At 40.6% G+C, this 16,415-nt stretch overlaps 1 protein-coding gene across 1 annotated transcript in view; it reads right to left on the bottom strand.

The window, feature by feature from the left end:
• Nucleotides 1-11,851: 11,851 nt before the first annotated feature.
• Nucleotides 11,852-16,415, bottom strand: part of RNF150 (ring finger protein 150) — a 208,867-nt gene continuing 204,303 nt past the window's right edge. Inside the window, exon 7 of the mRNA XM_040418484.1 lies at nt 11,852-13,531. Coding sequence (XP_040274418.1) covers nt 13,413-13,531 — 119 coding nt within the window. The 3' untranslated portion in view covers nt 11,852-13,412. The remainder of the gene's footprint in view (nt 13,532-16,415) is intronic.

Raw genomic sequence — 16,415 nt, forward strand, 5'->3', positions numbered from 1 at the left:
AAGTCTTTAGCTGACACTCTAGGATTCTTCTTCACCTCATTAAGCAGTCTGCGCTGCTCTTGCAGTCATCTTTACAGGATGGCCACTCCTAGGGAGAGTAGCAGCAGTGCTGAACTTTCTCCATTTATAGACAATTTGTCTTACCATGTACTGATGAACAGCAAGGCTTTTGGAGATACTTTTATAACCCTTTCCAGCTTTATGCAAGTCAACAATTCTTAATCGTAGGTCTTCTGAGAGCTCTTTTGTGCGAGGCGTCATTCACATCAGGCAATGCTTCTTGTGAAAAGCAAACCCAGAACTGGTGTGTGTTTTTTAAAGGGCAGGGCAGCTGTAACTAACACCTCCAATCTCATCTCATTGAATGGACTCCAGTTGGCTGACACCTCACTCCAATTAGCTCTTGGAGATGTCAATAGTCTAGGGGTTCACATACTTTTTCCACCTGCACTGTGAATGTTTACATGGTGTGTTCCATAAAAACATGGTAACATTTAATTCTTTGTGTGTTATTAGTTTAATCAGATTGTGATTGTCTATTGTTGTGACTTAGATGAAGATCAGATCACATTTTATGACCAATTTGTGCAGAAATCCATATCATTCCAAAGGGTTCACATACTTTTTCTTGCAACTGTATATGTCCACAGAGGAACAGGAACAAGGGGGATCAACCAGTGTCCGCCCCTCCACCACCCAACCTTCTACTCCCACCGGTCCTACCTACAGGCATTTGTAGCCTTTTTATTGTTATTTAAAAATATATATTTTTATTATTTAAAAATATTTATTTTTAAAATAAAATATTTTTTTTTGTTTCAAAATTTGATTTGTTTTGTATTTATATATTTTTTTTAAATAAAAGTGAACATTTCACATCGCTTTTGAAGCGAACTATACTTGATTCGCTCCACCAGCGATGGGAGATTACTTTAGTGTATGTAGAACAGGTCTTTAAAAATGTCCAATCGCCAGTGGAGCGACACAAGTATGTGTGGCTCCTCTAGCGTGGGCAGATTAAACCTCACTACATAACAGGCCTGACAAAATCTACCTGCGCCAGTGGAGCGACACAAGTATGTGTCGCTCCTCTAGCGTGGGCAGATTACTACATAACAGGCCTGATAAAATCTACCTGCGCCAGTGGAGCGACACAAGTATGTGTCGCTTCTCTCGTGGGAAGATTGAAAATGAGTATCTATAAACATGCCTCACATAATATAACATCGTCAGTGTAGCAACGCAATAATGTGTTTCTCCTCTATCGTGGGAAAAAAAATATATTTAATAAAAATTTCAAGTACGTTGAAAAACAATATTTATTGAACCACAAATCCAATTGAAAACAAATACAACAAACTGTATAAACCGCCAAATAAACAGAAATTAACGGTTATTTGAAAATTAATCGCAAAATGTTTATACAAATCGGTCCTGCGAGGCCACCCTTCCTGCTTCCGAGCAAAAATAATCCGCAAAACAGTCTCTCATCCGTGAAACCGCAACACTTGACCGAGGTCCAAAACTTTCAATGCTTGCCATCTCGCTGTCCTCCGGTATCTGTTCCAAATTGAGTGGTTCTTTTTTAAGGAGGTAGTTGTGTAACACAACAGCAGACTTTACAACCTCGTCCGCCGATTCAACCTTCATATGAATTGGTTTGGTGAAAATCCTGCATTTTGCGACCAAAATTCCAAATGTGAATTCAACCATTCTTCGAGCCCTGGTCAAGCGGTAGTTGTATGTGCGTTTTTTTTAATCTAATCCGCGGCTTGAATACGGTTTCAGAAGATTTCCACACATTTGGAAGGCCTCATCACCAACTAATACAAACGGCATGGGTGGGGCATCAGTACCTGGCAGTGGTTGAGGCAGAGGGAAATCAAATTGTCTGTTATATAGACTACGGCCCATATAAGAATTTTTAAATACCATTGAATCGTTGGTGCGTCCATAGGCCTCTACGTCGACGGCAACAAAACTATATTGTGCGTCTGCGATGGCCATTAAGATTATCGAAAAATATTTCTTGTAGTTGTAAAACTCTGATCCGGTTCCTTGGGGCTTGATTATTCTAATATGTTTCCCGTCTACCGCACCTATGCAGTTGGGAAACTGACAAATGTCCCAAAATGTTTCTGAAATTTCTGTCCAATGCTGTCTAGTTGGATGTGGAATAAATTCATCATGCAGTTGATCCCACAAAACACGGCATGTCTCCTTGACAATTATGGAAGCAGTCGATATGCCAAGGCGAAATTGAAAATGGAGTGAGCTGAAACTTTCTCCACTTGCAAGAAACCTAAAAAATTAAAATATTAGGGTATTAGATTTTAAAAAAACATAATATACAAGGTATATCAATCGGACACAATTCTATGGGACCTTATTTCAATATTTTTCTTTGGACAAGATTTTTTATGTGGCCAATAAAATTTTTTGTAAATAAATAATGATAAAGGTTTCTTCTCCATGGTGACCGATATTGATCACAGTTCATTCTACATCGTTAATGACCATTATATGGATTAAAACTTTAACATACAAGATGTAGAATTAAAAATAATAATGCTGAGCATCAATTGTGGCCAAAATTAGGCACTTTGTACAGTGATCCCAGAAAAATTGAAAAAATTTTGGTTCAAAAACTTTTATAGTTTCACACTACCGAAGAGCAGCTTTAAAAACTTTAGACAGAAATTAATTGGTACTATATACAGTATAATAAGTATGTACTTTACCTTATGGTCAACAATAGGCGCTCTGCTGGGGAAACACAGCGGCGGAAAGTGGTGTCTTGTCTTTGAATGTGAGGTGACACACGTTGTAAAAGATCATCAAAACTTTCTACCGTCATCCGTAAGTAGTTAAAGAATTTTTCAGGATAATCCCTCAATTCGGGAAACAGAGTTTCAAAAACGCCCCTTCTTATTCTTGCAGAGGTTATTGGATGCACCCAATAGCGACGCTTTCTACGCCGTCTGGCTCGAAGACGTCTTCTCCAGCGCGAAACTAGAATTAGAGCCTGAAATCCAAAAAGAATATGGTCCGGCATCATCTTTGCAATCTGCAGAAGGAACTTCTGAGTCGTAAGTGATCCTCGGTTTTCTTTTATAGCCACTTGTAGTATTTGCTTAACAGATTGCATCTTTTTATCTCTAAAATTTCAATACCGGATCCGTCTTTTCGTTTAAAAACGGAAGAAAACGGAACAGACGGATCCGCTATTACGACGGATCCGGCAGACGGATCCGTCAAAAAGTGTCTACGGTATGTAACGGATTGACGGATCCGGCTTGAATTTCTGTCGACAGAACGACGGATCCGTTGCATGAAAAATGTCCGGTAATGTTGATTTTGACGGATCCGGCAGGCAATTCCGGCAACGGAACTGCTTGCCGGATCACTCTGTCGCAAGTGTGAAAGTACCCTTATAATATCTACATTTTAAAAAAAATACATAAAAAGGAATATTTCTTTAATTTTTGTGCATTTTTCGGCAAGTGACTAAACCTGCCTCTAGGCCATGGCGACTGTCCCTTGTGTATGGCTAATTTGTATTGAAATGGGAATACAAATTAAATATCACCCACAGAATTATGTAAATGTAATACACTGAGCATTGTAGAAGATCTATGAATTATTAAGCTCATTTAGTCTGTCCATTGCATGGCAGCGATGCCATCATGTTATATAAATGTGCTGAGGTGCACGGCAAATTAAAATTCCCTAAGCACATGAGCAGTTAACATACCAGTGGAAAATGGCAGCCAAAGAATATACCTGCTTTAATTATATTCTTATGCTGTCTAACTTTACTTACATATATAAAAGTGCCCATACACCTGTGGTGCAAGTAGGTTGGACCTACTCATTTTGGTGTGACCAATGGACCATCTACTGTATAAGGTGATGTACTGACTCTCTCCTGATGTCTGATGTTGGAAGAGAAAACAGTTGGGTTGGTGGATTTTAGTATGCCGATCCTTTGTTCTCACAGTAGATAAGTCGCCACCAGAGGTGTCTGAAAGTTGCTTATTCATTACAAGCGCAGGCATTCTCTGCAGAGCGGAGTGTGTGTGTGTATGGGTTGTCAGAAAGAATAGCTGTCAGTCCAATAAGTGTTTGGCCAATATCTATCTAAGGCGTATGACCATCTTAAGATTATAGTTATCAACATCCAAAACACCATAAACAAAATGGCATAGTTGGGAACAAGCTTGGTGCCCAACAATGTCCTTGTACCACTTAGGAATCCCCAATACAAGTTTGTACTGGCGTCCAACGCTGAACTTGAAAGGCGGTGACATGCCTCAGTCAATGATTGTCGACAGGGACCAGGATGGAGAGATCGAAAGGGTTCCTAGGAACTGTCAGAACAAGAGTGGCAGGGGGATCATTGAGGTGATTATCCCCTTTAACAACATTTCAGTAATTATAACGTATTTAACCCTGACGTTGCTCGTATTACAAAATGACCCCTTAAGTATCATACATTTAAACGGAACCTGTCACCTGCAAAACGCATATTAAATCAACCACAGTACCTTACAGTATCCCCCAGTGTGTTGCTAATCATGTTTTTCTTTCCTATTTGTGTTTCTTCATACTTGTTAAAAACGCAGTTTTAATGTCGGTTGGCGCTGTCTCCGAGTCAGGCTTGAAGTCAAGGGGGCAGCGGCCTCCTTGCTTCAAGTAAAGCTAAGCCCGCCCCATACCCCTCCTCTCTACAATTAGATGGACATGCTGCCGTGCTCTTCTAGCGCATGCTCGGTACGCTGCCTGTTACAGCGCAATCCTCACTCACCCGCCTGCATTTTGCTGACTGCGGATGCGCCAGACAGTTCGATCGCGTGCGCGCCCAGCCTTCACGCTGTAACAGGCAGCGTACCGCGCATGCGCTAGAAGAGCGCAATCCCGACATCACGTCCATCTAATGGTAGAGAGGAGGGGTAAGGGGTGGGCTTAGCTTTACTTGAAGCAAGGAGGCCGCTGCCCCCCTGACTTTAAGCCTGACTCAGAGACAGCGCCAACCGACATTAAAACCGCGTTTTTAACAAGTATGAAGAAACACAAAGAGGAAAGAAAATCATGATTAGCAACACACTGGGGAATACTGTAAGGTACTGTGGTCGGTTTAATATGCGTTTTGCAGGTGACAGGTTCCCTTTAAGTTAAAGGTCATAGCACATGAGCTGCATCATTTTCAAACTTTGCTAGACCATAAGGGATTTGTTTCTACCACCCTTGTAACTGCACCTAGATTATCTGATGTCTTCATTAACAGAAAGCAAATGGCGTTGACATCGATCATACTAGGTAGGTTAATTAAAAAATATAAAGAAATCTTTGTAATGTAAATTCTCCATCTCTGCGCCGCCAGTCTCTGTGGATCCACAAAGTTCACATCACGTGATCATGATGTTCTGGATGGGGGAAGGAGTCATTATAATTACAGGTCTGGTAGTCATTAGGATATTTTCCATACTTTTGTCTGTTGATAAAATGCTGGATTTACATTTCAACATTTAAAAACATGGACTCCCTATGTCCCTTCATTGCTCCTACATTTAGGTTGAGAGAGGATCTACAAAGAAAGAAAGTGGGTATTTATCGCAGGCAATCTTCATGGAATCTAAAAAAAGATGTTTTAAGCTATGTCATAATTTTCGTCACATACAGAAAAATGTTATATATGAAAAATATACTAAATTCTAAAGCACTTAAAGGCCACATGCACATGGTGCGTATAAGAATATTTTTTTATGCTGAAAATCGGCAGCATAAATATAGTACCAGCTCAATAGATGATATTTGCAAAATCTCTTCTATCTGGTATGGAGATTTGCACAGAAATTCACCTGTGGAACGAATTTTGAAGTTCCCAGTATGTCAATTGTGTGAGCAGATGTTCACTGCAGATTTTGCACATGTGGATTTTTTTGCATGCACAGCGAAATCTACACTAAAATCTGCACAGAAAATCCACATAAACTGCTGTGTGTGTCCCCAGATAGTATACAGGGGCAAAAAAAATCTAAGTAATATATACACTCACCTAAAGAATTATTAGGAACACCTGTTCTATTTCTCATTAATGCAATTATCAAGTCAACCAATCACATGGCAGTTGCTTCAATGCATTTAGGGGGGTGGTCCTGGTCAAGACAATCTGAACTCCAAACTGAATGTCAGAATGGGAAAGAAAGGTGATTTAAGCAATTTTGAGCGTGGCATGGTTGTTGGTGCCAGACGGGCCGGTCTGAGTATTTCACAATCTGCTCAGTTACTGGGATTTTCACGCACAACCATTTCTAGGGTTTACAAAGAATGGTGTGAAAAGGGAAAAACATCCAGTATGCGGCAGTCCTGTGGACAAAAATGCCTTGTGGATGAGAGGTCAGAGGAGAATGGGCCGACTGATTCAAGCTGATAGAAGAGCAACGTTGACTGAAATAACCACTCGTTACAACCGAGGTATGCAGCAAAGCATTTGTGAAGCCACAACACGCACAACCTTGAGGCGGATGGGCTACAACAGCAGAATACCCCACCGGGTACCACTCATCTCCACTACAAATAGGAAAAAGAGGCTACAATTTGCACGAGCTCACCAAAATTGGACTGTTGAAGACTGTAAAAATGTTGCCTGGTCTGATGAGTCTCGATTTCTGTTGAGACATTCAAATGGTAGAGTCCGAATTTGGCGTAAACAGAATGAGAACACGTATCCATCATCTGATGGCTACTTCCAGCAGGATAATGCACCATGTCACAAAGCTCGAATCATTTCAAATTGGTTTCTTGAACATGACAATGAGTTCACTGTACTAAAATGGCCCCCACAGTCACCAGATCTCAACCCAACAGAGCATCTTTGGGATGTGGTGGAACGGGAGCTTCGTGCCCTGGATGTGCATCCCTCAAATCTCCATCAACTGCAAGATGCTATCCTATCAATATGGGCCAACATTTCTAAAGAATGCTATCAGCACCTTGTTGAATCAATGCCACGTAGAATTAAGGCAGTTCTGAAGGCAAAAGGGGGTCCAACACCGTATTAGTATGGTGTTCCTAATAATTCTTTAGGTGAGTGTATATGTGATGTACAGTAAGTGTATTGTGTAATGTGTTAATTGAAAAGCCTCAAGGTGCTTCATAAAATAGGCTTCTATGTCCAAAACTTAAAGAGGACCTTTCATGGTTTTATATTAATTGAGATAAATACCTTTACTTGCAGGGTACCTCCCGCTGATGCTGCCACCCTGCCTGATTTTTTAAAATATCGCTCCTACGCCCCGCTGTGCCCCCCTGCAGTTTTCCCACTCAGTATGTTAACACTGAGCATCGGTACAGGGAGGAGGAGATGCCAGGGTTTCTCAATGGGCTTCTCCTTCTTCCGCTGTGATTGGATCACTGCACAGCCAGCGCTATGAGCTGAGCGCTGCGATTGGCCAGCGCTACAGCATATGAGAAAGAGACGCCGGCAGGTTCCCCTGGGTGGAGCCTAACTATGAAGATACCGGAGGCTATAACGGGAGAACGGAGCGGCGCCCGGGGATATCAGTAAGTGCAGGGGGATCCCTGGGCGCCGCTCTACACGTCTGTATAGTTAGTTTAGATGCTTTATTCTGGTGAAAGGTCCTCTTTAACATACTGAGCGGGAAAACTACAGGGGGGCACAGCGGGGCGTAGGAGCGATGTTTTAAAAAATAAGGCAGGGTGGCAGCATCAGTGGGAGGTACCCTGCAAGTAAAGGTATTTATCTCAATTAATATAAAACCATGAAAGGTCCTCTTTAAAGCTATGATTTTGGAACTTGATTCATATATAAAATAATAATAAAATACCGTAATCTGTTCTGATGGATTCCTTCCAAACTGATCTACAAATTCAGCAGAAGAGAAAATCCTTATATGTCACTTTATTATTACATTGCTATACTGTTTGTAACAGGCTTTGTTTTAACAAAAATTATTTTTTTGTTTTTTCAAGTCTTTTTGATGTAGGTAATTAATAATATTCTGGTTAGGACAAGCAAAAAGGCTTTTTATATAATTATACTGACTATAGCTGCACTGAGCAGGCAAGGATAACAGGTGGGGCTTTCACTGTGATTTAATATATACAACTAGGGTGATAGATTAGTAATTTACAAGGGGAAAAAGTCATGTGATGTCATGTCTACAAAAATCAAGGGATTGGTAATTTTGAAGTATTAAATGACAACACAACTTGATCTAATAAGGTAATCATCTGAATCCAGGAGAAACCTTTTTCTTTTACTGCGCTATAGACTAATGCACACAATACCATCTATGCATACATTACTATCCTACAGGGTCAACATGCCTTAGAAGCATTACCTTGAGTTGTGTTCTGCTTCTCCTGATATCTCATGCAAGGCTGCCAGCAGAAAACATCAATGACATCACCACATCTTAAAAGGAGGTGAGAGAAATTTACAACCATTGTGGTTCTGACAGGCAGGCCCGGACACCTCATTGTAATTTTCGATCAATGAAGTTCTTGCTCATTTGTATAGTGTTGAGTATACCTCCTGTTAATTCTACCAATAGTTATCTTCCATCACTGTGTAGGTAGTATTGCATATAATTCTGCTCTGAGATCTGACAATGTAGGGTTGCAATGTTGGAAATAAAAAATTATAAGCAATGTTGTTGTTCATAAATTTTATAATTTATTAGCTTAGACCATGAACATCAGTTAAAGGGGTTTTCCGGGAGTACAAGATTGATGACCTATCTAGATTCGTTTTGGTCCAACACTCAACAAAGCCACCTATCAGCTGTTGTAAGAGGCTGTAGCACTCTAGTGAGTTTGCCAAGCACAGTACCGTAAACTGTACATCGGCTGTGCTTGGCATTGCAGCCCAGGCCATATGACTAATGAATGTGACATCACTGACCTAGGAAGAGGCCACATCGGTGACGGAAGTGGTGTGCACACTTCAAACAGCTGATTAATGGGGGTGTTTGGAGTTGGACCCCACCGGTCTGATATTCATGACCTATCCTCAGGACAGATCAAATATTGTACTCCCGGAAACCCACTTTAATGAACTATTCACAATAGGGCATTGGTTAGGTTTGAGGGCATGATATGTTAAAGAGTGGACATAATAAAAATTATAAATATGTAGAATGTGAAGAATGGATTCGTCTCATGTAGAGTTATTTGCAGAGAATTACTGCAATTAGCCACATTGTAGTTTTTAAATTGTATGTGGCTCAGATCTCCTTTACATGAAGATGTTGGTTCCTAAAAAATTTACTGTTGGTTAAAAGCCTTTAAATAAGAACTGGATCATGGTCAAAATCAGGTTCCACGCTAGGATCATAAATATTGTAACGCATAACTCCTCTAATGTAATAATAATACCGTGAAACCACTGTACATTTCCAACTCAAATCTTCCTTTCTGAATGTTCTTCTCCTGGTGTCCATAACTTCCTACACCAATGATCTTGCTGTCTATATATGTAAAACATGACTGGTAATGATATTTCACATCACAAAGTACCACCCATGACACATAACATGAAGTCACAAGATGAGGTTTATTCATTGTCTAAGCTTGGAGGACATAAGCCAGCATAGGTCTATGGGTTTTCTGTTTTGAAAATTTCAATATCTTATTGGCCTATATCAAAAGCCCATCTCTTATAAAAGGTCAATCTTTTTCTTGAAATGCTGGTGAAGTACAAGTGCTCCTCAAAGTTGTTTGATTAACATCTGTTCTGAAAAAAAGGTATGCAGACTCAAGGGGTTTGTCTGCCCAATTATTTTTTTAAAGGCTCCTCATGATGAAAATTTTTAAAATAAGCCATATGCATCTTATCAATGCCCCCCGTTCCCATCACAACGCTTCAAGGTCCCCTGCCAGTCTCTTCTTCCTGGTCCCTCTTGACAAACAGGAAATGGAAGGTCAACGTTACAGTCAGTGATTGGCTGAGTGGTCATTTCCTGTGTACTGGGTGGGAATAGGAAGCAGACATCGGCAGAGGCATGTGAAGTGCTGTAATGGAAATGGTGGGGACTGGTGAGATGCATATGACTTATTTTACTATCTTACATCATAAGGAGCCTTTAAAAATTAAATGGCTGAATAAGCACTTTTAATTGAGAGTTCCTTGAACAGCAAAAACCTCATAATGAGAAGCAGAGGCTCTACTAATTTTTCATAGGTGAATTGTCATGTCATGCTCAACCATTGATGCTTTGAAGCTATGATCAGCTAATATATAATAGGGGAAAGAAATTCAGTGGTTGTGGAAGTTGTATATAGTAAAGGTATTTAAGCTTGCAGTACTGTTTTATATAACATATAGGGCATCTATAATATAGAAGACAAATTATGACTACCATGATCTTCTATTAGCATTTGGGTTACAGTTAAATGATATACACTATCACAACTTCATCTCTAAACTACAATGACTGGCTTAGTGAAGTCATATAATATGGTATTGTTTAGGCCAAGTAATTTTTTTCCTTTGCTTATCAAGGTGTCATATCCTGGTTGCTTCATTTTCAAAAATTATGCTTGAATCAATTTTAAGAGAGTAGATAAAGGATCAGCTTTTAGGCCATAAACAGGGGCTGTGTCTGTCCCCGTCACTTCAATGGGGCTGAGATGCAATATTAGGCAGAGCACATGGACAAGAGTAGAGTCACTTCTGGGGGACAAGCAGACCCTTTTTTTTTTTATTACCCTCATACTGCCCCTTAAACAATAATATCTTGTTGACTGGTTAGTAAGGACCGAGTACTAAGGTGGAATAGAATACATGGCAAGAAACAATTAAGACATGTAACTTGTAAAAGGTGGGGCTGAACTAGTGTCTAATATTCCCTGTTCCCACAGTAACACACCAACAGGTCTTTAATAGGTTTTCCAAGATTTTTTTAAAATTGCTAGAGAGCAGGGGCCAGTATGACAAAAAACAAAACACTCACTTACCTTTTAAATGTCTTGGCTCTCCACCACTCTGATCCCCGCCAGGCCTGCATCAGTTATGTCATTCGCTGTATATGTGACCGCTTCATGAACGGTTGTACCAGACACTTAAAAGGTGAGTGAGGATTTATCCTTTATTACATACAGTCCCTGCTTTCTGGCAGTTTTGAAGAAATCTTGGAAAACCCCTTTAACACTGCCATTAACTTGTAGAGCACTCCTCAACTTCAGCAGCTTAACCCCTTAATGGGCAGCAAATTTTTTCAGTTTTTTTTAATCGATATGGCTACATAAGGCTTAGTTTTATGCTACACAAATTGCACTTTTAGTGCTGTTTGAGGGTACATATAAATAAATTCATAATTTATATAATTTTGCGTTGCAACTTGCAAGTATAGAAAACCAATTTTTGACATAGCTTTTTTACTTTATCGTTTACACTGTACATATTTCACATGGAATCACCTGTTAAATGAGTAGTTTGGTTGTTATTTCAGTTGTGTGGATAGCTAATAAGTGTAGCTTTTTTGGCTTTTAAAGTATGCAAAGTATGCTCAATAAAATGTATTTTATGAAAATAATAGTTTATTTTTTTGCGAGCTACATTTTTTATTAATTACATCGAGGGACTACTCTCTTACAAAATTATTTTATACTTCTAATAATGTATTATCATACCGCTGTATGCTAATACATTATGCGGTCTGGCTGTTATTAAGCATACACTCCTGCGGTCCTTTCTGGGTCCTCAGGGGTTGACTGCAAAAGGCTTACTCAGCCTCCGATCAGATCTCTGGGACCCAATCAGCAGGGGAAATCCCCTCTGTTCATGCTGCGATCACAGACTATTGCAATGGAAGGGTTGACTGCTGGGCTGGAGCTACCTCCGATCGGCTGCTCTAAGAACCAGAGCCGTTAGTTACAGTTCAATCATACGGCAGGAGAACTCACAGAAGCCTCTCTAGAACAGCGACCACAAAATAGATTGGATGGTCCTTAAGGGGATAAGCCCCTATTTTCAATGTGTCAATTAAGCTGCACAGCTTGTACAAGGTCTGCTGTAAATTAATATACCGCAAACGTCAGATGCACAAGTGAAACTGTATTATTCCTAAGATATTCTCCATCCATGTGCCAACCAAATACCCTTACCACCTGATGTATTAACTTTTGAAATGTCCATTTTTTTTCTTAAACAGCTTTACAATATCATAATTTTTGGCTTTCAATTTGTATTACTTATTATATTATAGCTACCAATGTCCATATTACGACATATCAGCTACTTTTAGCTAACTGTGACTATATTTTTTTATTAGATAAATAAAAACCTTGCTTCCAGAATATAAAACAGAATTCATTGTAGCTGATGCCAATACATTCAATTCTCAGAAAAAATACTTTGCGTCTCGGGTCATCAAGTCATAAGTCATAGTATAATGGAATGTCATGAGCCAGTATGATACCTTACACAACATCAGAGCACCTAATTACCCTCGTTTTTTTTTTTATTCACCCACTAATAGTTATATTCTGTTTTGAAAAAATATATATTTATTCTTGAAAAAACATATGCTACTCTGTAGTGTAAGCACAATACTGCATACATTTCCATTAAGAGTCAAAAGGACTGGTTCCCCACAATAAATAAGTGGGGATTTAAAAAATAAAATAAAAATTATCTGCACAGTGTCAAACACTTTGAACAACATTCTTAAAATATGGATCTAAAACTGATGGTGCAATAACATAATGTGTGCCTTAATTCACACACTGAGCCTCGTTAATGACTCCGAGCAACAGATTGTAATTTTAGTACCTAACATTCTTTATGCAGTTCATGAGAAATGCCAGATCACATGCAACTGGCACAGCCCCTCGAAAAACATTTTCTTCTCAAGTGCTTCTGGGACGGGTGCCCATCCGGCAGTCATAGCTTCCTTCAGATAAGAGCAGGGCATTCATTCATGACCATCCCAATCTCTTTGGCGGAGACGCCGACATACATTTTCTTTCGTGACTGGGATATTGGTGATACAATAAATTGTTTAAAACTGGGTAAATGACAAAAGTGGGATTGTGAAGTATCTATCGCTTCTTAAAAACAGCATCATCGATTTCAATTTAGGTCCACGTCTACCGTCCACATCAGGGGAGCCTGAAGACTGATGTCTTGCACGGGTGAGTAAATTTGGAGGCCACTGCTCCCACGTCAACACAGCTTAAAATCCTGCGGGGTAAGGATCTGTGCTGAAACAGCAGGCATCTGGCGCTATTGCTTTTTTTTTCGTGATCATCCCATAATGGAGTGCACTGGAGACTTATGGTGATGGTGAGTGGTTTTTACTTATTGGAATAGTCCAAACTCCGGGAGAGCCGACTGCTTTACCCCTTCTCTATATCTTTCCTATGGAACTCAGCAACAGACCTGCTCATGACTTCACCTCCTCACAGTCCTGGTCCGTGGAAAGATCCACATCTGAAAGTCCAACATCTACTGCCATGATGAGAGATATATCAGAGTCACTGCTGATTGCTGGCTCATGCTCACCTACAAGAAGGAAACATTATAGTTAGAATAATACAAATACCTGGAGTAGGGTCAGTGTATCAGTATTAACTAAATTCTATTTTATAGAGTAAAAGTTAAAGTAAAGGTGCAATCTTGGTGTGGTTCAATATAGAACATTTCTGTAATGTTCAGAAACTGAGCAGAATGTAGTGGACCTGTGGAGGAAAGAATTCTTACCTGCTCCTTCCGCTGAGTTCTAGCTCCTTCAGTTGAAAGCACTCTGGTTCCCTGCTTGTCAATCTTTGGAGAGGGGGTAATGTGTGCTGCTGCAACCAATGACTGGCTGCAGTGCAGAGGTGCCCCCGAGTGGCAAGTCACTGGGTCATGTGCCTCTTGGGGGGAAACGTTACTACTGCAGTCATCAGCTACTGTGAAACACACATGACCGTTGTCCACTCTAGACATTGACAAGCAAGGAACTGGAGCATGGAGAACCAAAGGAGCCAGACCATCACAACGGGCAGCAGGTACAAATCCTTTCCTCCACAGGTCTCATTGGGCGGGGGCAACAACCCCTTTAAAAGGTTATTCTCAACTCAGCCATACATTAGGGGGGAAGGCATAGACTCACAGGATGCGACAATCATGTTTGGGCAGTATCTAAGGGGTTAAACTGCAAGGAATGGAGTTATATCCTATCTCGGCAGTGGTGGCAAGTGCCTAGCTAGGTATTGCAGCTATGCTGCCACTGCTTATGGTGAGGGTAAACTGACAGTGTCCATGCAATGCAGCAACGTAAGAGTATGGCGCGGGATCTCTGTCATTCCTGTGCCACCGAGGCAAGTGAATGGGTACAGAGGTCACGTGGGATATACCGGCATATCACCAGTGCAGCCAGGTAAACAAATCATGGCACATTGGAACCAGAGCGGAGGCACTGGAAGCAGATGTATACTTTCTCTTATTACCTTATCACAATTCCCAATGCCTTTGGGCACTTTTTGAATAATCTGGACAACACCTTTAAACAGTTTTGAATTATTTTTTTAAATTTTTTTATCATGTAACACGTCAAAAAAAAAATCACAAATAGCACTAAGTGATATTACAGTGAATTGTCCTGAATTACAATCTGACCTATACTACATCCGTAGACTCTGAAGTGTTAATACAAGAAAGGAAAGGGTTAGCAGTTACCTTGGTGAGACCTGCACCTCAGGGGCTGACTGCACAGTACGCATGCTGATAATCTCTAAGGGAAGAGCGCTTACACAGGGGAGGAACTCATGTATTGTACTGAACTAATAAGCACATTAGGAAATGCCATCGTCAGTGTCAGGGCTACACAGATAATATTCTACAAATATATACTTCATTATACAGAGGGAATTCTTCAAATAAATAACATTAATGCTTATTAAAATGTGCAGAAGTCTGGGTCTCACTCCCCTTTCCTAAAATTCACATCCCACCCATCCCTTGGTAGAACTTGATAGACTTGCGTCTTTTTCCAATCGTATTAACTTCTTCATGACTAAAAACACGTGTCATGCGGTATAACTTTGCCACAGCAAGAATATAAAGCAGTGGCGTAACTAGAAACGACCGGGCCCCACAGCAAATTTCTGAACGCCCCCTTCCCCAGCAACTTCTTTGCAACCCTCTCCTCCGATGCAACCCCCACTCTCAGACGAGGCACGGCAGCCACTCTGTCCATTTCCTACAGTGTCACTGTGTATAATGTCATTGTATAATACTGTTGAGGGGGCCCTGCCAATAAAATGGGCCCGCGTTCCGCAAGATACGGAAACAGACAGGACATGTCCTATCTTTTGCGGTGCAGAGGCACAAATGGGAAGCCCATAGAAACACTCCTAAACCCTTCCATGGGCTTTCGGGTACGTCCCTCCACACTGCAAAACATAGGGCATGATGACTTTAAAAATCTTTGGAAGTAAGGGAGAGAGTTGGGGACTGTACTTGGCTATCTCTATCAATCCGATGGGAGCAGTAGCGAGCATGCATGACCATCTCTCCATTTTAACAGGGTTATATTGGCTCAGCACCTAGTAGTTGGACCTGCAGTGATTAGAGGTTTAATAAAATAAAATTAAGAAAAAAAAAAGTTCCTTTGTCTGATGGAAGCCGCTGATGGACAGAACTCTCCATAAGAGCCATGTTCCCAGCGCAGGCCAGGGGAACTGCGTGTAAATTCATATTAAACTATCAGACATCAGTGCCGACAGTTTAATAACGCTTATTACTAGGTACATGCATCTGTTACCAGGACATGTGCAGCTAGTAATATAAACTGGCCACCCCTTTAACATATTCTTGGGAGCGCTAATTCATAGGCCACCGAGAAACCAGAGATGAGACTGGAGACAGATGCAGGACAGATGTGCATGTAGGAGTCAGATGGAAAGAACAAGTACATATTTAGCATCACTGTGCTGAAATGGAATCAATGACCATTTAGAACAGGGTTGCTCAACCTGCGGCCCTCCAACTGTTGCAAAACTACAACTTCCAGCATGGCCAAATAGCTGTTGGCTGTCCAGGCATGCTAGGAGTTGTAGTTTTTAAACAGCTAGAGGGCCGCAGGTTGGGCTTCCATGATCTGGAAGATCTGCACTAAAGGTAACTGGCCAATAAAAACAAGCTCATGAGATGTCTCTTCCCTCAAGTTGATAAAAATGCCTGTATTACATTGGGTAAAAGTCAGATGATGCCTTAAAGGGGTTGTCTATGATTTCACTAATGATGGCCTATCCTCAATATCTGACCAGCTTGGGTCTGAAACCCTGCATCCTGCAAATTGGCTATTTTGGCCAAGTCAATAGTAAAATGCCCACACAGGCAGAAGATACTGTATGTAATATCACAAACATGCATATAAATTAATCTGGAATTTATCAGAATC

The sequence above is a fragment of the Bufo bufo genome, chromosome 2, assembly GCF_905171765.1.
Source record: "Bufo bufo chromosome 2, aBufBuf1.1, whole genome shotgun sequence".
NCBI lineage: Eukaryota > Metazoa > Chordata > Amphibia > Anura > Bufonidae > Bufo > Bufo bufo.